The sequence below is a fragment of the Piliocolobus tephrosceles genome, chromosome 19 (genome assembly GCF_002776525.5).
Source record: "Piliocolobus tephrosceles isolate RC106 chromosome 19, ASM277652v3, whole genome shotgun sequence".
NCBI lineage: Eukaryota > Metazoa > Chordata > Mammalia > Primates > Cercopithecidae > Piliocolobus > Piliocolobus tephrosceles.
The window spans coordinates 48,729,175-48,754,238 of NC_045452.1; the positions used below are offsets into that span (position 1 = coordinate 48,729,175).

At 35.4% G+C, this 25,064-nt stretch overlaps 3 protein-coding genes and 1 non-coding gene across 4 annotated transcripts; 3 read left to right on the forward strand and 1 right to left on the reverse strand.

The window, feature by feature from the left end:
* Positions 1–6,407: 6,407 nt before the first annotated feature.
* On the reverse strand, positions 6,408–6,514 carry LOC111527342. The gene has a single exon (XR_002726632.1). It is a non-coding gene; the product is annotated as a U6 spliceosomal RNA (small nuclear RNA).
* Positions 6,515–12,834: 6,320 nt separating this feature from the next.
* LOC111524484 (keratin-associated protein 19-5-like) lies at positions 12,835–13,074 on the forward strand. The gene is made up of 2 exons (XM_023189674.1): positions 12,835–12,970; positions 13,025–13,074. The coding sequence occupies exons 1-2, from the start codon at positions 12,835–12,837 to the stop codon at positions 13,072–13,074; spliced, it is 186 nt and encodes a 61-aa protein (XP_023045442.1).
* Positions 13,075–14,358: 1,284 nt separating this feature from the next.
* Positions 14,359–14,642, forward strand: LOC111524248 (keratin-associated protein 19-5-like). The gene is given in 2 exon segments (XM_023189386.1): positions 14,359–14,562; positions 14,565–14,642. Coding segments are annotated over 2 exon segments (282 nt in total).
* Positions 14,643–21,255: 6,613 nt separating this feature from the next.
* LOC111524240 (keratin-associated protein 19-3) lies at positions 21,256–21,547 on the forward strand. The gene is made up of 2 exons (XM_023189372.2): positions 21,256–21,401; positions 21,483–21,547. Exons 1-2 carry the CDS (start codon positions 21,275–21,277, stop codon positions 21,545–21,547), a joined length of 192 nt encoding a protein of 63 aa, XP_023045140.1. The 5' UTR covers positions 21,256–21,274.
* The last annotated feature ends 3,517 nt before the right edge of the window (positions 21,548–25,064 follow it).

The following is a 25,064-nucleotide window of genomic DNA, read 5'->3' on the forward strand; positions in this document are numbered from 1 at the left end:
AAAAAAAAAAAAAAAAAAAAAAAAAAAAAGAAAATCAGGCTAGCTTATATTCTGTTGTATTAGTCTGACCTGGGGTAGGGCCAGCACTAATGTTTTGGTTCACTTGGCATTCTGCATATAACGAGAATTTTGATATATCTCAATAGAATCCAAAAAGTGAGATAATAGAACAAAGTCAGAACATGAAATGATCTGTGACTTTTTAGATCACCCTAGTTATCTCGATGCTGCATGGTGATCTCTTTCACTGTATTTGAAAGTACTTGAAAACTTCAAATACGTCCCAAGTTATTATACAGTATGTTCTCAAAAATGAAATGTGGATACCGGGTTGTGGAATATCAAATGCCCATTGGCATCATGTGTAAACCCTTAACAAAGAAAAAAATACGTATTTAATGTAATATAAAAAAATGAGAGACACTTTTAACAAGATTGCTTCCATGTGGACTCAAACTGCACAGAAGTCAAGTAAAATTTGCATATTAATATTATAACTACTTGACATTTAAGTGATTACAGTTTTGAAAGAGGCATGGATTTAAGGTAAAATTAGGGCCCCGCTTATCTCAAATGATAAGGCGTAGTCATGAACATGAGAAATTACAGAAAGCACATGCAGGAAAGAAGTATCACCTTGATGACGATGTCATACAGCTGCTCGACTGGATTATAGAGATGCTCTGAAGCCTACATTAGGTGGAGATTATGTGTGTCCTGATGTAAGAATAGTCTTTGAAATTGCAAATAATATTTCTCATTATAGACACAATTTAATCAGGGAAATAGTAATTGAACTAGAAATTAATTTAAAAGTTATATTGCAATGGAAGATAACTGCATGTTAAACAAAACAGAGAGCCAGTAATATTTGTTTCATGTAATTTCTCCTGAGTAATGAAAATGAGGTAAATCTGAATAATTTACCACATCCATAACATAGGATATAAAACCTCTGCGCAGGTATGGAGATTCATACTTAGAAAGCATACCATCAATAGCAAACCAAGCCTTTAACTCCTAACCCTGTGAATTACTAAAGCAACTATTACAGAGGTCTGGGCAAAGGCTGTGGAGGCTTTGGTGGTCTGGGCTATGGTTATGGCTGTAAATGTGGTAGCACTGTAGACCAGGGTATAGCTGTGGCTATGGAGACTATAGATACGGTTGCGGCCACTCATCCTGTTATGGAAGACATGGGTTCTTTAGCTTCTATTAAAATTCTTCCTTATCAATCTAATATCTGATTTCATGAGTGAACTTCATAAGCCTGATTTCAATCATTGGACCTAACTTTCAAAATTATGCCAAGTCTATTTGTTCAAAATAATTAGCACCTAAGACTTTCAGTACATTTATAATTATACAAGTTTGTCTCCATCATATCTCCTGGATTTCATTAATGAAGTCTCTTGAGACACAGCAAATATAGCTTTTGTTTAATTCATTTGGCTTAATTATATATGTTACTAAGTATAAATACTACTCAACTTTGAATGTGAAAACTAAAACACTATCTGTGTATTAAATATTTATTTCATACATTGATAGATATATGAAAAGGACAATAACTTTAGACTGAATTGAATGATGATTCCTTGAATATATGTAATTTTTTTTCGGAGAGTGTCACTCTGTTGCCCAGGTTAGAGTGCAGTGGTGCGATCTCAGCTCACTGCAGCCTCTGCCTTCAAGGTTCAAGCAATTCTCATGCCTCAGCCTTCCTAGTAGCTGGGATTACAGGCATGTGCCACTACAGTTGGCTAGCTTTTGTATTTTTGCTGTAGAGACGGGTTTCGCCATGTTAGCCAGGCTGGTCTTGAACTCCTGGCTTCAAGTTATCCACCCACTTCAGCCTCCAAAAGTGCTGGGATTAAAGGTGTGAGCCACCGTGCCTGGCCAAATATAAGTGATTTTTATTTCCTAGCTTTTAATTAGATAATTCTTAGATTTAAACTCAACAACAATAAAAAATTCAACTCCAACATTTTGTAACTATATATTTATGGTAATAAATAAAAGGAATTTACATGGTTTTAATTCTATACAATTATATTTATCAATGCAGTCCAAATACATAAGTAATCAATTTCTTCTTTCAAAATGTGTTGCTTAGTCAGCCCTTTTGTGGTAAGAAGGAAAGAGTGCTAGAACAAAATATTTCTCTTTTTTTTTTTTTTGAGTTAAAGAGATTTAATCTTCCCATGTAAAATATGTCTTTTCTATATCAGAAGGTTTTAACATTCTTTTTTTTAAAAAATTTTTTTAATTATACTTTAAGTTCTAGGGTACATGTGCATAACGTGCAGGTTTGTTACATATGTATACTTGTGCCATGTTGGTGTGCTGCACCCATCAACTCGTCAGCATCCATCAATTCATCATTTATATCAGGTATAACTCCCAATGCAATCCCTCCTCCCTCCCCCCTCCCCATGATAGGCCCCCGTGTGTGATGTTCCCCTTCCTGAGTCCAAGTGATCTCATTGTTCAGTTCCCACCTATGAGTGAGAACATGCGGTGTTTGGTTTTCTGTTCTTGTGATAGTTTGCTAAGAATGATGGTTTCCAGCTGCATCCATGTCCCTACAAAGGACGCAAACTCATCCTTTTTTATGGCTGCATAGTATTCCATGGGGTATATGTGCCATATTTTCTTAATCCAGTCTGTCACAGATGGACATTTGGGTTGAATCCAAGTCTTTGCTATTGTGAATAGTGCCGCAATAAACATATGTGTGCATGTGTCTTTATAGCAGCATGATTTATAATCCTTTGGGTATATACCCAGTAGTGGGATGGCTGGGTCATATGGTACATCTAGTTCTAGATCCTTGAGGAATCGCCATACTGTTTTCCATAATGGTTGAACTAGTTTACAGTCCCACCAACAGTGTAAAAGTGTTCCTATTTCTCCACATCCTCTCCAACACCTGTTGTTTCCTGACTTTTGAATGATTGCCATTCTAACTGGTGTGAGATGGTATCTCATTGTGGTTTTGATTTGCATTTCTCTGATGGCCAGTGATGATGAGCATTTTTTCATGTGTCTGTTGGCTGTATGAATGTCTTCTTTTGAGAAATGTCTGTTCATATCCTTTGCCCACTTTTTGATGGGGTTGTTTGTTTTTTTCTTGTGTATTTGTTTGAGTTCTTTGTAGATTCTGGATATTAGCCCTTTGTCAGATGAGTAGATTGCAAAAATTTTCTCCCATTCTGTAGGTTGCCTGTTCACTCTGATGGTAGTTTCTTTTGCTGTGCAGAAGCTCTTTAGTTTAATTAGATCTCATTTGTTAATTTTAGGTTTTGTTACCATTGCTTTTGGTGTTTCAGACATGAAGACCTTGCCCATGCCTACGTCCTGAATGGTAATACCTAGGTTTTCTTCTAGGGTTTTTATGGTATTAGGTCTAACATTTAAGTCTCTAATCCATCTTGAATTAATCTTCGTATAAGGAGTAAGGAAAGGATCCACTTTCAGCTTTCTACTTATGGCTAGCCAATTTTCCCAGCACCATTTATTCAATAGGGAATCCTTTCCCCATTTCTTGTTTCTCTCAGGAGAGTCAAAGATCAAATGGCTGTAGATGTGTGGTATTATTTCTGAGGACTCTGTTCTGTTCCATTGGTCTATATCTCTGTTTTGGTACCAGTACCATGCTGTTTTGGTTACTGTAGTCTTGTAGTATAGTTTGAAGTCAGGTAGCGTGATGCCTCCAGCTTTGTCCTTTTGACTTAGGATTGCCTTGGCAATGTGGGCTCTTTTTTGGTTCCATATGAACTTTAAAGCCGTTTTTTCCAATTCTGTGAAGAAAGTCCTTGGTAGCTTGATGGGGATGGCATTGAATCTATAAATAACCTTGGGCAGTATGGCCATTTTCACAATATTGATTCTTCCTATCCATGAGCATGGTATGTTCTTGCATTTCTTTGTGTCCTCTTTTATTTCACTGAGCAGTGGTTTGTAGTTCTCCTTGAAGAGGTCCTTTACATCCCTTGTCAGTTGGATTCCTAGGTATTTTATTCTCTTTCAAGCAATTGTGAATGGAAGTTCATTCATGATTTGGCTCTCTGCTTGTCTGTTACTGTTGTATAAGAATGCTTGTGATTTTTGCACATTAATTTTGTATCCTGAGACTTTGCTGAAGTTGCTTATCAGCTTAAGGAGATTTTGGGCTGAGACGATGGGGTTTTCTAAATATACAATCATGTCATCTGCAAACAGGGACAATTTGACTTCTTCTTTTCCTAACTGAATACCCTTGATTTCTTTCTCTTGCCTGATTGCCCTAGCCAGAACTTCCAACACTATGTTGACTAGGAGTGGTGAGAGAGGGCATCCCTGTCTTGTGCCAGTTTTCAAAGGGAATTTTTCCAGTTTTTGCCCATTCATTATGATATTAGCTGTGGGTTTGTCATAAATAGCTCTTATTATTTTGAGGTACGTTCCATCAATACCGAATTTATTGAGCATTTTTAGCATGAAGGGCTGTTGAATTTTGTCAAAAGCCTTTTCTGCATCTATTGAGATAATCATGTGGTTCTTGTCTTTGGTTCTGTTTATATGCTGGATGACGTTTATTGATTTGCGAATGTTGAACCAGCCTTGCATCCCAGGGATGAAGCCCATTTGATCATGGTGGATAAGCTTTTTGATGTGCTGCTGAATCCGGTTTGCCAGTATTTTATTGAGGATTTTTGCATCGATGTTCATCAGGGAGATTGGTCTAAAATTCTCTTTTTTTGTTGTGTCTCTGCCAGGCTTTGGTATCAGGATGATGTTGGCCTCATAAAATGAGTTAGGGAGGATTCCCTCTTTCTCTTTTTCTATTGATTGGAATAGTTTCAGAAGGAATGGTAGCAGCTCCTCCTTGTACCTCTGGTAGAATTCAGCCGTGAATCCATCTGGTCCTGGACTTTTTTTGGTGGGTATGCTATTAATTATTGCCTCAATTTCAGAGCCTGCTATTGGTCTATTCAGGGATTCAACTTCTTCCTGGTTTAGTCTTGGAAGAGTGTAAGTGTCCAGGAAATTACCCATTTCTTCTAGATTTTCTAGTTGATTTGCGTAGAGGTGTTTATAGTATTCTCTGATGGTATTTGTATTTCTGTGGGGTCGGTGGTGATATCCCCTTTATCATTTTTTATTGCGTCTATTTGATTCCTCTCTCTTTTCTTCTTTATTAGTCTTGCTAGCGGTCTGTCAATTTTGTTGATCCTTTCAAAAAACCAACTCCTGGATTCATTGATTTTTTGGAGGGTTTTTTGTGTCTGTATCTCCTTCAGTTCTGCTCTGATCTTAGTTATTTCTTGCCTTCTGCTAGCTTTTGAGTGTGTTTGCTCTTGCCTCTCTAGTTCTTTTAATTGTGATGTTAGAGTGTCAATTTTAGATCTTTCCTGCTTTCTCTTGTGGGCATTTAGTGCTATAAATTTCCCTGTACACACTGCTTTAAATGTGTCCCAGAGATTCTGGTATGTTGTATCTTTGTTCTCATTGGTTTCAAAGAGCATCTTTATTTCTGCCTTCATTTCGTTATGTACCCAGTAGTCATTCAGGAGCAGGTTGTTCAGTTTCCATGTAGTTGAGCGGTTTTGATTGAGTTTCTTAGTCCTGAGTTCTAGTTTGATTGCACTGTGGTCTCAGAGACAGTTTGTTATAATTTCTGTTCTTTTACATTTGCTGAGGAGTGCTTTACTTCCAATTATGTGGTCAATTTTGAAATAAGTGCAATGTGGTGCTGAGAAGAATGTATATTCTGTTGATTTGGGGTGGAGAGTTCTATAGATGTGTATTAGGTCTGCTTGGTGCAGAGATGAGTTCAATTCCTGGATATCCTTGTTAACTTTCTGTCTCGTTGATCTGTCTAATGTTGACAGTGGAGTGTTGAAGTCTCCCATTATTATTATATAGGAGTCTAAGTCTCTTTGTAAGTCTCTAAGGACTTGCTTTATGAATCTGGGTGCTCCTGTATTGGGTGCATATATATTTAGGATAGTTAGCTCTTCCTGTTGAATTGATCCCTTTACCATTATGTAATGGCCTTCTTTGTCTCTTTTGATCTTTGATGGTTTAAAGTCTGTTTTATCAGAGACTAGGATTGCAACCCCTGCTTTTTTTTGTTCTCCATTTGCTTGGTAGATCTTCCTCCATCCCTTTATTTTGAGCCTATGTATGTCTCTGCATGTGAGATGGGTCTCCTGAATACAGCAGACTGATGGGTCTTGACTCTTTATCCAGTTTGCCAGTCTGTGTCTTTTAATTGGAGCATTTAGTCCATTAACATTTAAGGTTAATATTGTTATGTGTGAACTTGATCCTGCCAATATGATATTAACTGGTTATTTTGCTCGTTAGATGATGTAGTTTCTTCCTAGCCTCGATGGTCTTTACATTTTGGCATGGTTTTTAATAATATGGAATGCTTCACGAATTTGCGTGTCATCCTTGCGCAGGGGCCATGCTACTCTTCTCTGTATCGTTCCAATTTTAGTATATGTGCTGCCAAAGCGAGCACAACAAAATATTTCTCTAAGTTTCTAGGAGAGAAAATATATGTTTCTTGGCTTTCTTGATTGTATATAAATCTTCTTTGATCTATTCTCTATTGCCTGTCATTTAACTTAGAATTCTCATGAAAATGGTTGTGTTATAAAGTTACTAAAAGTTTTTCAAATTACGTGATTAAAATATATATAGTATTAAAAATAATTGTTTTAATTAGTTTTTTTATGTCACAGTTCCTCTGTGGCATTCAATGATATGCTTTTTTTTACAGTCGTCATCATCCTCATGGCACTAAAGCTTTTTACAATTGGAAATGGAAAACAAACAGCCGGATATAATCAAGAAATGGATTCCTTTGCATTTTGCAGCTTTAATTGATGAGAGTCATCATTCATCCAAAAGACTTATTGTTTTGTTTTGTTTGGTAAAGTAGATTTTTAATCAATTACCATTCACCAGAAAGCAATTCTTTCTTTTTTTAAAAAATTTTACTTTAAGTTCTAGGATACTGTGTGCAGAATGTGCAGGATTGTAACATAGGTATACATATGCCATGGTGGTTTGCTGCACCTATCAACCTGTCATCTAGGTCTTAGGCCCCACAGTCATTAGGTATTTGTTCTAATGCTCTCACTCCCCTCTCCCCCCACCCCCTGACAGGCCCCCGTGTGTGTTGCTTCCCTCCCTATATCCATGTATTCTCATTGTTCAACCCCCACTTGTGAGTGAGAACATGCAGTGTTTGATTTTCTGTTCGTGTGTTAGTTTGCTGAGAATAATGGCTTTCGGCTTCATCCATGTCACTGGAAAGGACATGATCTAATTATTTTTTTCTGGCTGCATAATATTCCATGGTGTATATGTGCCACATTTTCTTTATCCAGTCTATCATTGACAGGCATTTTGATTGGTTCCAAGTCCAACTGCTTCCAAGTGCTATTAAATAGTGATGCAATAAACATATGTGTGCATGTGTCTTTATAGTAGAACGATTTATAATCCTTTGGGTATATACCCAGTAATGGGATTGCTGGCTCAAATAGTATTATAGTATTACTGGTTCTAGATCCTTGAGGAATCACCACACTGTTCTCCACAATGGTTGAACTAATTTACACTCCCATCAACAGTGTAAAAGTGTTCCTATTTTTCCACACCCTGGCCAGAATCTATTATTTCCTGACTTTTTAATAATCGCCATTTTGACTGGCATGAGATGGTATCTTACAGTGGTTTTTATATGCATTTCTCTAATGATAAGTGATGATGAGCTTTTTTTTCATGTTTGTTGGCCACATAAATGTCTTCTTTGGAGAAGTGTCTGTTCATATCCTTTGCCCACTTTTTGATGGGGTTGTTTTTTTCTTGTAAATTTGTTTAAGTTACTTGTAGATTCTGGATATTAGACCTTTGTCAGATGGGTAGATTGCAAAAATTTTCTCCCATTGCCTGTTCACTCTGATTCTAGTTTGTTTGTTTGTTTTTGCCATGCAGAAACTCTTTAGTTTAACTATACCCCATTTGTCAATTTTGACTTTTGTTGCAATTGCTTTTGGTGTTTTAGTCATGAAGTCTTTGCCCATGCCTCTGTCCTGAATGGTATTGCCCAGGTTTCCCACTAGGCAAATAACTTAGAAGCAAGAGCAAACAAATTCAAAAACTACCAGAAGACAAGAAATAACTAAGATCAGAGCAGGACTGAAGGAGATAGAGACACAAAAATTCCTTGAAAATAATCACTGAATCCAGGAGCTGGTTTTATGAAAAAATTAACAAATTAGATATTCCACTAGCTAGACTAATAAGAAAAGAGAGAAGAATCAAATAGACAGAATAAAAAATGATAAAGGGGATATCACCACTGATCCAACAGAAATACAAGCTACAATCAGAGAATACAATAAAAACCTCTACACAAATAAACTAAAAAATCTAGAAGAAATGGATATATTTAATACACATATACACCCTCTCAAGACTTAACCAGGAAGAAGTTGAATCCCTGAAAAGACCAATAACAACTTCTAAAATTGCGGCAGTAATTAATAGCCTACCAACCAAAAAAAAACCCAGAACCAGATGGATTCACAGCCAAATTCTACTAGAGGTACAGAGAGGGGCTGGTACCATTCCTTCTGAAATTATTTCAAACAATAGAAAAAGAAGGAATCCTCTCTAACTCATTTTATGAGGCCAGCATCATGTTGATACCAAACCTGGCAGAGACATAATGAAAAAAGAAAATTTCAGGCCAATATCCCTGATGAACATTGATGCAAAAATCCTCAATAAAATACTGGCAAACCGGATTCAGCAGCACATCAAAAAGCTTATCCACCATGATCAAGTCGGCTTCACCCGCGGGTTGCAAGGCTGGTTCAACATATGCAAATCAATAAATGTAATCCATCACATAAACAGAACCAATGACAAAAACCGCATGATTATCTCAATAGATGCAGAACAGAACAGAGAACTCGGAAATAACACCACACATCTACAACCATCTGATCTTCAACAAACCTGACAAAAACAAGCAATGGGGAAAGGATTCCCTATTTAATAAATGGTGCTTAGAAAACTGGCTAGCCATTTGCAGAAAACTGAAACTGGACCCCTTCCTTACACCTTATACAAAAATTAACTCAAGTTGGATTACAGACTTAAATGTAAAACCCAAAACCATAAAAACAAGTATTTCACTGTTGGTATTTTATGTAATAGAATATATAAAAGATCTAAAAATGTATTGTTTTTTACAAAATTGAATGGCATATTCAGATAATGGCATTAAAGTATTTGTTTGAGCTGGTGAAATTCAATAATATAAGGACAAAAGAAGTGAGAGCTGGACCAAATGTTAGATTATTACAGATTGTACCGTGCTGCCCCCTATAGTACAGGTGAGGAAATGCAGAACAGTTAAGTGACGCCTAGAGTAACACAATCTTTAAGTGTTAGAACCAAGACCAGAAAGCAGTTCGCCTGAATCCTAATACTCTAGTCCATCATTCTGAGTCTCTTTCACTGCATACTTCCAAATCTGAATGCCATCTAGAAAGCTCTTATAATAATACTGTGAATAGTTTCAATTTTTAAAGCAGAGTTTATGGAGACTAATTTCATCTCTTAGATTATGTTTTGTTGCTGTTGTTTTTAAAATTTTTCTTGTTAACTTTTATTTTGTTACATATAATACATTTCTGAATTGCTAACTTAGCTTTACTTGAAGGCAAAAACAGAACGAATAAACCCAATTCTCAAGATCATTTATTTTTATGAGAAATATTTGGGTTTGTTTATACAATGTAAAGATGAAAAATAAACAAACAACCCAAATCTTGGTTATTTCTCTCTGTAGATGCTGCACCTTCACAGGGGAGGGCAAGGTAGATAAAGTTTGGTAATTTCCTTAAAGGAATTTTGACCCATATAACTGAATTTCATATGAAACTGCTCTATTCTCATACAGGTAAATATCCTCCCAGCCTGAGTAAAAGTATTAAAAATTTGCAATTAAAGAAAGATCAATATAATTATAATGAGAAAAAGCACTTGTGGTATTGCTGGTATAATTCAAGATTAACATGTTTTTGTTACTTACGTTTTTATATATTATTGGTTTGTGTCTGAGTTAAAGGAAGTCCTTGGAATTTATGACGAAAACTTTCTTTCCAGGTAAAAGTTACTACTTATCCCAAGTAAGAACTTATTTTCTTCTTCCTTATCCATTGTCATAAGGTTATTAAGCATATATTCCAAAGTGAACTTCCTAAAAGTGAAAAGGAGGAGAAAATAGAAAACATCATTGTTCTGTCACCTTTGGGTCTAATCTACTTTGGGTCTAACAGTCTGCTTTGAGCATAAAACCAATATCACTACAAATGAATATATGTCTTAATTTTACAATGGATACTTTCATTTTACTATTTGTTCACTTTGTAAAAAAGACAAAATATTTTTTCTATATATTTTGTATAGAAAATATATAGATTTTTTTATTTTAGTATTATTTACTGCTTACAGTCATTAACCGGTCTTGTGGAAAATTATCACATGGTCTATTTCTTTATAACATTCTAATTCTTATTTGGCTATTGAGGTTTTCCATTGATATCTTGTTTAGTTTTATATCTCCAGATGTATGCATCGTTTATGCATCCCAAACAAAACTTAGCTATTAAACACTCTTACATTATCAGGCTGATTTATATGAACAAACGGTGATATCCTTAATACAGTCTGAGTTATTTATGATTTTATGGCTTCAAAAGGACTCACTGAGAATTCAGCATATCGACTGTTTTGAGTTCAGATGAGAAATAAGAGTGAACCCAGATATGGATAAAAGAAATGGAGAAAATGTTGAATTAAATCCTACTCTACAAATTGACTTATTGAGCTGTTTTTCTGTCTTAAAAAGGTAGCTCACTAAGGCGTAGTCAGGGTTGTGCACAGATTGTGCTTGCTGTGGTAGTTACTGTCAATTTACTTAGAATTTCTTCAATAAATAGTTTTTAATTCCCTAGTCTATTGCTTAGAAGAACTGAAGCATCCCTTTTAGGAAATTTATCTTTGATAAAATACTTATAAATCTCACAAAAACTCAACAGCATGTTCAAAGTCATGTAAATTAAATAAACTTTTAGTTGTCAAAGCCAAGAGACAGGTGCTGCATGGAGATTAATCAAGAGTAGGCTCAATGTTGTATCTGTTTCACTAACTCAACGAAGTCAGCTGAGGAACTCTATGAAGCCCAGGGCAAATTTCTTTACATATGTTTCTCTATTCTGTGTCATTTCACCATGGCGCCTTTATTTTGAAAACTTTGAAGACAATTTCAGTTTTAGGATACCCTTTTAACATTTCAGAAAGCCATAGGAGTTGGAGTAAATTTTTAAAAATCCATCCCCTAAAGTATTTATCCTTTGAGTTACAGTCTGATTATACTCAAGACCTTTTAAAATGTACAATTAAGTTGTTATTGACTATAGTCACCCTATTGTGCTATCTAATAGTAGGTCTTATTCATTATTTCTAAGTATTTTTGCTGGGTTGGGGAGTTGAGGATGTTCAGTAAGTACAAAAAATAGAAAGTTTTAAAAATGATACTTTAATGAACAGATGAACAGATCTTTAATGATACTTAATGAAGAGATACTTTAATGAACAGATCAGTAGGCAGTGGTTAGAAATTACCTCAGAATAAACGAGTACAGGATAGACATAGAAGAACATCAGGAAACACGTTATAGTAAATATTAAGAAGAGGTAGAAAAAAAAAAGCATTGAGATAAGTGGATGGAAGGCAGAGGGGGTTGGGGAAATGTATGCAATAAACTTCTACCTGGCTGTTTCTATAGATGTTGAGAAAATGGGAAGAAAAATGAAAGCTGAAATGAGAATAGAAATAGAGGTCATATATACACTACTGAAAAAGGATAAAGAAAGAAAGAAATTGACTGGAGTGTGCAAAACAGAGGCAGATGCAATCTGCAATTTTACTAGGACTTTGAATAAAACCAATTATAAAGGAGAGTTTTAGGACTTGAATGGAAAACTGAACTACCGTTCTGATAAGCCTGCATAGGAGATGGATTTTGTGCCCTCAATTTCTGAAATTAATTCTTACATATTTTGCAAAGAAAAGGTTCTGAAGCTGGTGTACAAAGTCAAAAATAGTATAAAAGTTATTGTGAATAAAAAGCTAAAAATCAACATATGCTCTCTTTTTTTGACTCCTTTGGCTATTGTACACAGCAGGGCATTAAAATCATTTTGATTTCAAATGTTTTCCTGTATTGTGAATATAGGCATTTTCTGAAGACCTCACCTTGATAAATAAGTTTGCTTTTAAAACTACAGATTTAACATCTGTAAATTGAAAAAATAGCTGTAAATTCAGTTGAATATGAAGTTATCAGTTTGGAAGATGACAAAGGAAATGATTCATTATAAAAGAAATACCATAAAGTGTAGATGATGTAATACACCTGGTAACAGGCAATTCTGTTGAGCATTTGGGATGTGCGTATTTTGAACAGTCAGCCATTTCCTCTCATAAAAGCAAAGCAGTAAATTCAATCGTGTCCTGAATAAGACATTAAGTAAGCTGAAATATTTTAATGAGAATGAGGGCCTCTCCCTGCATGAGAGACAATAGATAAATGAGTTGTAACATCAAACGTAATACAAATAACTACAGCAAAGGAGAGTATACAGATGACTCACCACATGCTCTGACCAGGGTATATAAGCCTCTTACATATGCTGGCATTTACACTCAATATCTTGCCTTGAGCAGCTAACCAACTCTCCACTCCTGACACCATGAACTACTACGGCAACTACTATGGAGGCCTGGGCTACGGCTATGGAGGCTTCAATGACCTGGGCTATGGCTGTGGATGTGGCGGGTTCCGCAGACTGGGCTACGGCTGTGGCTATGGAGGCTACGGATACAGCTCTGGCTTCGGAGGCTACGGATACGGCTCTGGCTTCGGAGGCTATGGATACCGCAGCGGCCGCCCATCATTCTACGGAGGATATGGATTCTCTGGATTTTACTGAAATCCTTCCCTGACAACCTAACATGAGAGGCCATAGGAAGATCACCAAACTTGACTGCAATAACAAAAAGATGAAGTCACCCTGGATCAAGCCAAGATCAAGAGCAGTTAGCATCTGAGAGTTTTAAGAATATCTATCATTCCATAATTCTTTGCTTTATGTCTCTGGATGTGTTTTACTTGTACCTTTATAGCTGTGGGGTTTCTCTCTTCCTTTTGGAATAAATTATGCTGACTTAAAGCAAATACATGGCTTTTATTTTTTGCTTGACTCAAAATGCCAAAGTGGTTATTTATAATTATATCCAGTGAAAAAAGAACAAAGTATATACATATAGAAGTATACTATATATAATAAAATAATTTTGTATATACATGCACCTATCTATATAGCTGTATGTATGTGTGTGCATGTATATATCCACATTCAAAGGTCACAGTTGACCCTTGAATAATGTAGGGGTTGGGGTACTGATTCCCCCATGCAGTTGAAAATCCACATATAACTTTTGACTCTCCAGACACCTAACTACTGGTAGCCGACTGTTGACTGGAAGCCTCACTGATAACATAAACAGTTGATTAACATATACTTTGTATTTTATATGCATTATACACTGTATTCTTACAATAAAGTAAATAAAAGAAAATGTTATTAAAATAATAAGGAAGAGAATTTATATTTACTGTTTGTCAAGTGGAAGCAGCTCATCATTAAGGTCTTTATCCTCATTGTCTTCACACTGGATAGGTTGAGGAGGAGGAGGAGGAGGAAGGGGGACGTTGGTCTTGCTGTCTCAGGAGTGGCAGAGGTGGAACAAAATCTTGAGCCCAGGAGCTTGAGACCAGCCTGCACAACATAAAGAAGACAATGAAATGAGCTCCAATAGCATCTGACTTTAGAGGAACATATAACCTTCATTTTATTTCATTTGTAATATGCAATATGTCTAGCTATGAAGAAATCTATTTAGGATCTGGTGTACCAAGACTTTAGATACAGCAATTTCTTCTCATTAAGTGATGTAATAACTTTTATGGGCCATTGTAACTCAGCAACAAAGCAAACTCAAACAATTTAAAGAATGCAAGGGCCTCTCCTTGTGCCAGGGAACAATGAATGACTTCTGTTAAGTAACTAATTGAAAACACACACACACAAACAGGTACGCAAGTGACTCACCACATGCTCTGACCAGGGTATATAAGCCTCCCTCTACACATGCTGCCATTCACACTCAGGATCTTGCCTTGAGCAGCAAACCAACTCACCACTCCTGACACCATGAACTACTACGGCAACTACTATGGAGGCCTGGGCTACGGCTATGGAGGCTTCGATGACCTGGGCTATGGCTATGGCTGTGGATGTGGCGGCTTCCGCAGACTGGGCTATGGCTGTGGCTATGGAGGCTACGGATACGGCTCTGGCTTCGGAGGCTATGGATACCGCAGCTGCTGCCCATCATGCTATGGAGGATATGGATTCTCTCAGTTCTACTGAAATCCTACCCTGAGGACTCAGTATCAGAGGTCATAAGGAGATCATTCAAAGTAACCAAATATTGAGTCAAACAAGGGCACACTGTATCAATCCAAGATTAAAAAAAAATCATTTAGCATCTAAGATGTTATAATTGTCTATATCATGTCTACTGGCATCCACTATCTGCACTTTACTAATTGTGGAATTGCTTGGTTCCCTTTGCAATAAATTGTCTCAATTTGAAATGGCACACATGGCTTCTGTTTACTTATTTATCTATTTGTTTAAATGCTGACTCTCCATTCCATTGCCTATTTCTTTTCTTGAGTGCTTCCCAATAATCTTAAAATTCTGGTCATATGTTCGTGTAACAATCATAGCTGAGTTTTGAAGACTAGTCTACTTTTCACATTATATGCCTCTTTTTATTTAAGATTTTGGTGAATCTGGAACTTCCTAATTTCTAGCATATCTAGATCTAAATAAAAGTAATCAGTAAATAATGATAAATTCAAATGGTATAAAAAATTAAGAAGAATTAGAAAGACTCAGACTTGTTTACTAAACATAAGAATAGGTTTATACAGCCAGCTACTAAGATCCACACTTTCAGTCAGTCTAGTCAGAGTACACACACTCTCTATTGACTGGGTCAATTGATTCCATTGGAGGGCTACACTACTTAGTTTGACAGAATATGACAATAGCTCTTCCATTTTCCTAATCATTAGTGGCATTTTCCCACAACACAGGTAAAGGCCTTCTGTAGCTATGAATAAATATAACAATCAATTTAACTACTTGGAAAAAGCATTTGATACTTCTAGTACAATGTAGTATGATCAAATTATTAGAACATGAATTTATTGATTTTATGGACTGCTGAAGGATTTAAGAAAATATTCCAGAATATCTTTACTTTCAGGGAAGAGCTTTGCTTATCTTAGGAAGAACACATTATAACAAGACCTTAAGTCCCAAAACAGATGCATATTTGGTAGACTTAAATTGGCAGTATCTGAAACCTGTTTGATTTATTTGCGATTATGTTGCTTTAGCCTGAGTTAATAAACACTGTAATATTCAAATCATCAACTGCCTTTAAAAAATAATCACAAAAATAGAACAAGTTTTAAAGAAAACAGAGAAAAGTTTTAAATAACAATGTGAGAGGTAGTCAAAATTTTTTAAACTAGTACCAAAAACATTAAACATAAAACAAAAAGATTTTAAAGTGGGAATTTATTATATTATTGCATTTTATTTATGTATAGACACCATTTTAAGGTGAAAAAAATCTATATACTGGATGAAAATATTTTTAATACATAAATCTGAAAAAACACCCGTACCCAAATATGTAAAGATCACCTGAGAATCAATAACAGAATATTACTAGCTCAATTAAAAGTGAACAAAATACTTCAACGGGTACTTCAAAAAAATATCTAAATGGCCTATAAGCATATGTAAAGATGTTGAACATTGTTATTAATCAATAAAACCATATTAAAACAATAATCAGGTATCATTATGTATTCACAAGAGTAGTCAATTTTTTAAAGAGTTTGCAAGTGATCAGTGGAGGTAAGGATGTGAAGTAACTGGAACTCTCATACATCCCTGTTGGTACAGTAAATTTAACAACTGGTAAATGTAATAACTGTATCTTGAGATTGGTAGAATCTATGGAAGCTAACTATATATTATATAATATATAACTTATTTATGATAATATATAATTATATATAATGTATAAAATAAGTAGAGATATGATACAAATTAGTAATTCCTATCCCAGCTGTAACAAAGGTATAGGAAAGTCTAGGTCTAAAAATAAGGATCTTAGCCAGGTATGGTGGTTCACTCCTGTAATCCCAGCACTTTTAGGAGGCTGAGGCTGAGTTAGGCGGATCACTTGAGGTAAGGAGTTTGAGACCAGCCTGGCCAACGTGGCGAAACCCTGTTCTACTAAAAATACAAAATTATTTTTTATTTGGGCATGGTGATGCATGCCTGTAGTCCCAGTTATTCGGGAGGTAGAGGTAGGAGAATCACTTGAACCTGGGAGACAGAGGTTGCAGTGAGCCAAGATAGTACCACTGCACTCCAGTCTGCATGATAGAGTGAGACTCCATAAAAAAAAAAAAGAAAAAAGGAATCTTTATAAAAAGGTACATAACAGCTTTCTTTATTCACTATAGCAATTAAAAACAAAAAAACAAAAAAACAAAACAAAACTGAAACCACTAAACTCCTCAAATATAGGCCTACCACAGTAGAATCATAAATCAGTTGTGCTCTATTCATGTAATAGACTGCTTTTCAGAAATTAAAACAACAAAATTCACATTACATGTGACAGAGATCTACCTAATAGACAGTGATACACAGACGAATTGGGGATGGAAATGGAAAGTTTCAATATACTATATGAGACCACCTAAGTGAAGTACAGAACAAGAAAGCCTTATGCAGGATGTTAATAGTTACTCTACATGGAATAATATTGACTGGTAGAGTCAAGGGACAGATTTTGGGAATTAGAGTGTGCTTGTTATAGGTGGTCTATAAATATAAGAAAAATATCACCAACTTGTATACTTAAGATTTAAGTATTTTTAAATATGCCTTAAACAACAGCAACAAAAAGCAAATGAAATGATAGGTTATTTGTTCCTCTAAAGAAAGAAAGCTATTTGAGCTAATTTCTCTTTTAAATTCTTATTGTTGGATACATTCATAGTATTGTTCATTTCTATGAGATGTAAGATTTTTACCTATAAGAACTTTAGAATTCATTCATCTATTCAACATTTATATATTGAGGTTCTATTGCATGCTGGTCATTGAACTACAGCCAGCAAATCTATCTGGAGAAATGCATAATTTGAAAATTGCTTATAAACTCATCAAAAATTGAACAGTATATTCAAAGTAATACAAATTTAACAAGAAATTATATATTTAAGCTTAAAGTTAAGGGCATATGTGGGTGGGGTTTGGGGTCAGCCTTGGGTCTAGGTGACTAAATTCTTAGAGTCAGCTGAGGTACTCTTTGTCTTTATTATTTTCTTCACCCTGTCTTTTTACATTATACATATTTTGGGGGATAACTAAGACATTCACAATGCTGACAGTCTCTTACTGAATTTCCCAGGGTCTTGGGCGATGGCATCTATTTTTAACATCTAACACTTTAATAAATGCTTAACATCTTAGTAAAGATTAGTTAGCTATTTTCCTTTAGGAAAAAAAGGAACATACAATAGGTAAAGGTAATATAAAGGCAAAAATATTATGAAAATTTGAAGATTATATATGTATCTATATATACATATATCTAGATATATACACACATATATATATGAATTTAAGTAAGTGCTAAATGAAAATTGATGGGAGGCAAAGAGAATTCCGTATATTTCACCATCTCACCTAGTCCCAGATGCTAATGGGAACTGAAAGAATACATTGATGTTTTAGACATGAAGTCCTTGCCCATGCCTATGTCCTGAATGGTACTACCTAGGTTTTCTTCTCGGGTTTTTATGGTATTAGGTCTAACATTTAAGTCTCTAATCCATCTTGAATTAATTTTCGTATAAGGAGTAAGGAAAGGATCCAGTTTCAGCTTTCTACTTACAGCTAGCCAATTTTCCCAGCACCATTTATTAAATAGGGAATCCTTTCCCCATTTCTTGTTTCTCTCAGGTTTGTCAAAGATCAGATGGCTGTAGATGTGTGGTATTATTTCTGTGGTATTATCTCTGTTCTGTTCCATTGGTCTATATCTCTGTTTTGGTACCAGTACCATGCTGTTTTGGTTACTGTAGCCTTGTGGTATAGTTTGAAGTCAGGTAGCGTGACGCCTCCAGCTTTGACCTTTTGACTTAGGATTGTCTTGGCAATGTGGGCTCTTTTTTGGTTCCATATGAACTTTAAAGCAGTTTTTTCCAATTCGGTGAAGAAACTCATTGGTAGCTTGATGGGGATGGCACTGAATCTATAAATAACCTTGGGCAGTATGGCCATTTTCACGATATTGATTCTTCCTATCCATGAGCATGGTATGTTCTTCCATTTGTTGTGTCCTCTTTTATTTCACTGAGCAGTGGTTTGTAGTTCTCCTTGAAGAGGTCCTTTACATCCCTTGTCAGTTGGATTCCTAGGTATTTTATTCTCTTTGAATTGTGAATGGAAGTTCATTCATGATTTGGCTCTCTGTTTGTCTGTTACTGGTGTATAAGAATGCTTGTGATTTTTGCACATTAATTTTGTACCCTGAGACTTTGCTGAAGTTGCTTATCAGCTTAAGGAGATTTTGGGCTGAGACAATGGGGTTTTCTAAATATACAATCATGTCATCTGCAAACAGGGACAGTTTGACTTCTTCTTTTCCTAACTGAATACCCTTGATTTCTTTCTCTTGCCTGATTGCCCTAGCCAGAACTTCCAACACTATGTTGACTAGGAGTGGTGAGAGAGGGCATCCCTGTCTTGTGCCAGTTTTCAAAGGGAATTTTTCCAGTTTTTGCCCATTCAGTATGATATTAGCTGTGGGTTTGTCATAAATAGCTCTTATTATTTTGAGGTACGTTCGATCAATACCAAATTTATTGAGCGTTTTTAGCATGAAGGGCTGTTGAATTTTGTCAAAAGCCTTTTCTGCATCTATTGAGATAATTATGTGGTTCTTGTCTTTGGTTCTGTTTATCGACACCAAAAGCAATGGCAGCAAAAGCAAAAATTGACAAATGGGATCTAATTAAACTAAAGAGCTTCTGCACAGCAAAAGAAACTACCATCAGAGTGAATAGGCAACCTACAGAATGGGAGAAAATTTTTGCAATCTACTCATCTGACAAAGAGCTAATATCCAGAATCTACAAAGAACTCAAACAAATACACAAGAAAAAAACAAACAACCCCATCAAAAAGTGGGCAAAGGATATGAACAGACATTTCTCAAAAGAAGACATTCAAACAGCCAACAGACACATGAAAAAATGCTCATCATCACTGGCCATCAGAGAAATGCAAATCAAAACCACAATGAGATACCATCTCACACCAGTTAGAATGGCAATCATTCAAAAGTCAGGAAACAACAGGTGTTGGAGAGGATGTGGAGAAATAGGAACACTTTTATACTGTTGGTGGGATTGTAAACTAGTTCAACCATTATGGAAAAGAGTATGGCGATTCCTCAAGGATCTAGAACTAGATGTACCATATGACCCAGCCATCCCACTACTGGGTATATACCAAAAGGATTATAAATCATGCTGCTATAAAGACACATGCACACGTATGTTTATTGCGGCACTATTCACAATAGCAAAGACTTGGAATCAACCCAAATGTCCATCTGTGACAGACTGGATTAAGAAAATGTGGCACATATACACCATGGAATACTATGCAGCCATAAAAACCGATGAGTTTGCGTCCTTTGTAGGGACATGGATGCAGCTGGAAACCATCATTCTTAGCAAACTATCACAAGAACAGAAAACCAAACACCGCATGTTCTCACTCATAGGTGGGAACTGAACAGTGAGATCACTTGGACTCAGGAAGGGGAACATCACACACCGGGGCCTATCATGGGGGAGAGGTGGGAAGGATTGCACTGGGAGTTATACCTGATATAAATGATGAATTGATGGGTGCTGACGAGTTGATGGGTGCAGCACACCAACATGGCACAAGTATACATATGTAACAAACCTGCACGTTATGCACATGTACCCTAGAACTTAAAGTATAATAATAATAAAAAAAAGAATACATTGAAAAGAGGATAATTGTGTGGATCAGGAAAAAGGAATGAATGGTGTTTGTAAGAGAGGAGAACCATACAATCTGTATTTTTGGTAGCACCTTGGATGTCTAATATGGCAGTAAGGGAGTCAGCGTGTGAAAAACATTTTGAACAGTTTGTAAAGCTGCTTCAGAAAGAGATTTTTTATTACTGTGATTTGACTTTAATGTTTGAGCTATATTCTGTTATGTTGTTAAAATGGTTTTTATTTTTTAAACTAGTAAAACAAAAATAAAAGAATATTGATTATGATGGCCAATGTTTTAGAATAATAGAAGAATGGTGGCTTTATTTTAACTTTTTTAACCCCATGAAGTTCTTTACTGTTAGGTATAGCAGGTGAGCAGACGGCTCCAGTCTTTCAAATGTTTGCTTCTCTTTAAAAAGGGACCTCACCTAAGGTATAAGATACCTCTGGAAGAATATGATAAATTTCAGAGCATTGAATTTAACCAAAGTCTGTTATGCAATCCCAAATGAAGCTAAACAATTCAAGGAAAGCCAGCGATGAAGCAATACTTAATTTCAAAATGTAGCATTACCAACTGTGTAATGCAACATGCCTACAAAGAAGACTATTTAAGGTCTGGTATGTACAGACTTTGAAGCTACAGCGATTTCTTCTCATAAAAGTGACGTAATATGTTAAAGGGACAGCATAACAAGATAGCAATGCAATGCAAGCTCAAACACTTTAATGAGTTTGAGGGCCTCTTCAGATGTCAGGATTGGGTCAGGTAAGTGTAACATACAGAATTACACTAAAACAGGCAGCAAGTGTTTTGTCACGTGATCTGTCAGGGTATATAAGCATGCCTGCACAGATGTCAACATTCACACTCAGGACCTTGCCTTAAGCAGCAAACCAAACTCACTACCCCTGACACCATGAGCTACTACGGCAGCTACTACGGAGGCCTGGGCTATGGCTATGGAGGCTTCGGTGGCCTGGGCTATGGCTATGGATGTGGATGTGGCAGCTTCCGCAGACTGGGTTCTGGCTGTGGCTATGGAGGCTACAGATATGGCTCTGGCTTTGGAGGCTACGGATATGGCTCTGGCCTCGGAGACTGTGGATATGGTTCTGGCTTTGGAGGCTACGGATATGGCTGCTACCGCCCATCATACTATGGAGGATATGGATTCTCTGGATTCTATTAAACTACTGCCCCAGCAACACAATGTCTGAAATTATAAGAGGACTTTCCCAAAGCTGACTTCAATCATTGGACAACCAAGATCACGCTGGAGCTATTTGCACAAAAGAATTTAACATCTCAGAATTTCAGGCAATGTTTTCCATGTGCACCCATATCTCTATCATAATCCTGGTATTCTCTACTTTTGCTTTTATAACTGGTTGAATTATCTATTTATCTTCCAATAAAACATTCTAATTTCAAAGCACAATGTGGTTCTGTTTTGTTCATGAAACTCAATTATATGTAAGTGATGATATCATTCAGAGATGCTATCTCCCTGACTGAGAATCTATGATTTTCATATACCTCATTAACATGCATGTAGATAAATACATCAGTAGCTCCAAAGAATAATAATTCTAGATTGAAATGAAAAATAGAACTTCAGAATGGTTAGTAATCTCACATTTTTCAACATTTTGCTATTATTTAGATAGTATTCAGATTTAAGTCAACAACAAAAAGCAATACCTACTTAACATGTCTTTATATTTATATATCAAGCATATATGTTTTATTTAATTCAGGTCACATTTGTCAACTCACTGCAAATGTGTAATGAATCCTTCTATCCATTCAACATTTCTTTCTTTTATTGTAAGAGCAAGCAAATGGTGACAGATCAAACCATATTTCTAGGTTAATTATGAAAGTATATTATCTTTCCAAATTATTGTATTTGGTATAACCTCACCCTATCATACTCTTCTGCCCATTAATTTATTTGACATTTTCATTGAACAACTGATGTAACTATTAAATTAGTGTAGAATTTTTTTCATATTGGTTTAACATATTTAACTCAAAACATTTTAGATTTTTTTTTCAACTAGCTTTTCTATTATCTTACTTAATCCTCATGGTATGATACAGCATTCTTCTTCACCATCATCATTATATTGAAAATTTTGCAACTTAACAAGGGAAAGAAACAAGACTTTAATGTGAACTAATTTACTTTTTAGCTTAAGCTGATGACAAGAACACTTTGATCCAAAGAGTTTTCTTACAAACCTGAATTTCAGTTAAACCACTCCCCTGATAAAAATAGGAAGAAGGGGGCATTTTGTTGATGAACTTTTTAAAAGATATAAATGAATATCAGCTTTTTTCTAAAATCAAAGGATATATTCAACAAACAACATAAAATCAAGATATTTTGTTTAAATTTGTCAAAACTTGTTAAATGTGTCTGACTGAGTCGCACAGTAGCATTAAAAGTTGCTCTACTAGAACAGACATTAAATGGTAGCAGTTACATTCATTTCATCTTGTAGGTTAAACAACAATGACAGCAGCAAAAACACTCAGGAAACTTACACTAGCTCTAGTGGCAGAGTCAGGATCAGGGTGATTGCCAAGGTCTTCTGAATGCAGGTGCCACCATGAAGCCTTTATTCCCAGTATATTTTCTCCCTTCATGAACCCAAGGAGGATATTTTGAATGTTCTGCTCAGTTTCCATAAATGTGACTGAATTTATGGGGGAAATGAAAATGCTTTCTTATAATCACTTTTCTATACTATTTTATTGTTCTGATTTAGAGAATTGAACCTCTTGATTTCAATGTTACCTTCATCTAGATTTCAACTGTAACCACATCTATATGCATACCTATAAGTATATACACATATGTATAAGTATACCTATATTTATCTGTATGGGTATAATCTATTCCAAGGGATTAAAGTTTTCATTTGAAAGTCACAAAGTTAAGTTTGCTTAGCCATGTGATATCAGCTATTCTTCTAGTCAGTTCAATCTGGATGTTGTAGGATCACAATACGTAGAAAGGTAAGGTACAGTTGTGTGGTTCCATTATTTTGCACTTATTCATTCACGTTAATAGTTTCAAAGTCAATGGACATGCCTTATAGAGCTAAAAATAAAAACACCCATCAATATGATTATATTGAGAAACATTATATATTATACTTTTATTCAAATGCATTATCAAATTTTATTACATCTTTTTCCAAAGTTAATCGCTATCCAAAAGATACTATAATTGTTCTACTTTTTAATTAGGAAAAAAAGCAGAAGTATTTGATTGTTTTGGTTCATATATTTCACAGCATTATATGATGATATATGTGCATGTATCAATATATGTGTATTTGTGTATCACGATGAGATATATCTTATTATTTTGTTCTTGAAAATACATAAGTAAAGCAGGTGTATTTTATTAAATAACATTTTGTTTGTAAAAAATAATAAAAATTGACTTTAATTTGTAAAATCTAGTGGATTATACTTCTCTTGGAGATGGTTATATGCATCAGAAACAGCAATGTACATTAGCCTTTCATGAGGGTTAGAAAATCTGGCAGGCTTACCCAAGAATTAATGAGATTCTTAAACTACTTAGACTTACTTGTTATTGCTTGTCTTCAACAACTACTTATTGAGAATTTAAAAACTGTCCAGTTTTCTTTTTCAGAACGAAAATAAAGGTGGAATGAATTTTGATAAAGGAGAAAACAACCACGGCAACTATTGAGTTGAATATTCCTTTAAAACCTGAAAGCCATTTTGAGTGCATATTCCACATTAGATGTGCACTACATGTTGAGGCAGGCAAAATTCATTCTTTCATTCATCCAACAACTTTTTTGGAAGAATAGTGGACAAATCAAGTTGAGAAAATGATTTATCAGAAACGTTGCTCATAAACCTCAAAACAAAGCAAAACAGAAAACAAAGCAACAAGAAATACCTTTGGCAAGATGTTTAAAGTCTTGTAAAGCAAAGTACTGCTTGAAGACCCAAATCCAATATATGGTCATATTCTGGTGGAGATAAACTTGGACTTGATTTACTGTCTTCCCAGATTAAGTGTAGAAAATCTGTGGAGAATGGCCAGCCCTCCTCACATCCTTGCTTCCTATCTCAGTTATTTCACCAGTGCACATTTGCATTTGAGATTTTCAAGGCATCAGAATTGTAAGAGACTGCTAGATATATTACATGACTCTAAAAGTCATATAAACTATTGTTTAAAAATTTGTAACTTTAATAAACAAATAATGTCTTTTGTTTGCTGGCTGAGAGAAAATAGGAAGGTGAGGCACACGGAATTGGAAAAGAAAACATAAGGATAAAAATATTGTGATAAAATTAAATATATGGGTAGAAGGATAAAATATTGATTGGAAAAAGAATGGATAAGAACAAATACCTACGTGGCACTAGTACATATCAGGAATGAATACAGCATAAAATGAAAAGGTTTGATAAAGAGAACTGATATATACATAGGAAGACTAGGAAGTGGAAGACAAGTGGTATCTGTAGAGCATGAAGCCAAGATCATCTGAGTAGCCTAGGTAATACTTTATGTAGAGCCAGTTCTGGAAAATTGCATAACGGTAAAAATAGAAATGATTGTTTTCGTGTGTGTGTGTGTGTGTGTGTGTATGTTTTAGACAGTTTCACTCTGTCACCCAGGCTGGAGTGCAGTGGCACGATCATGG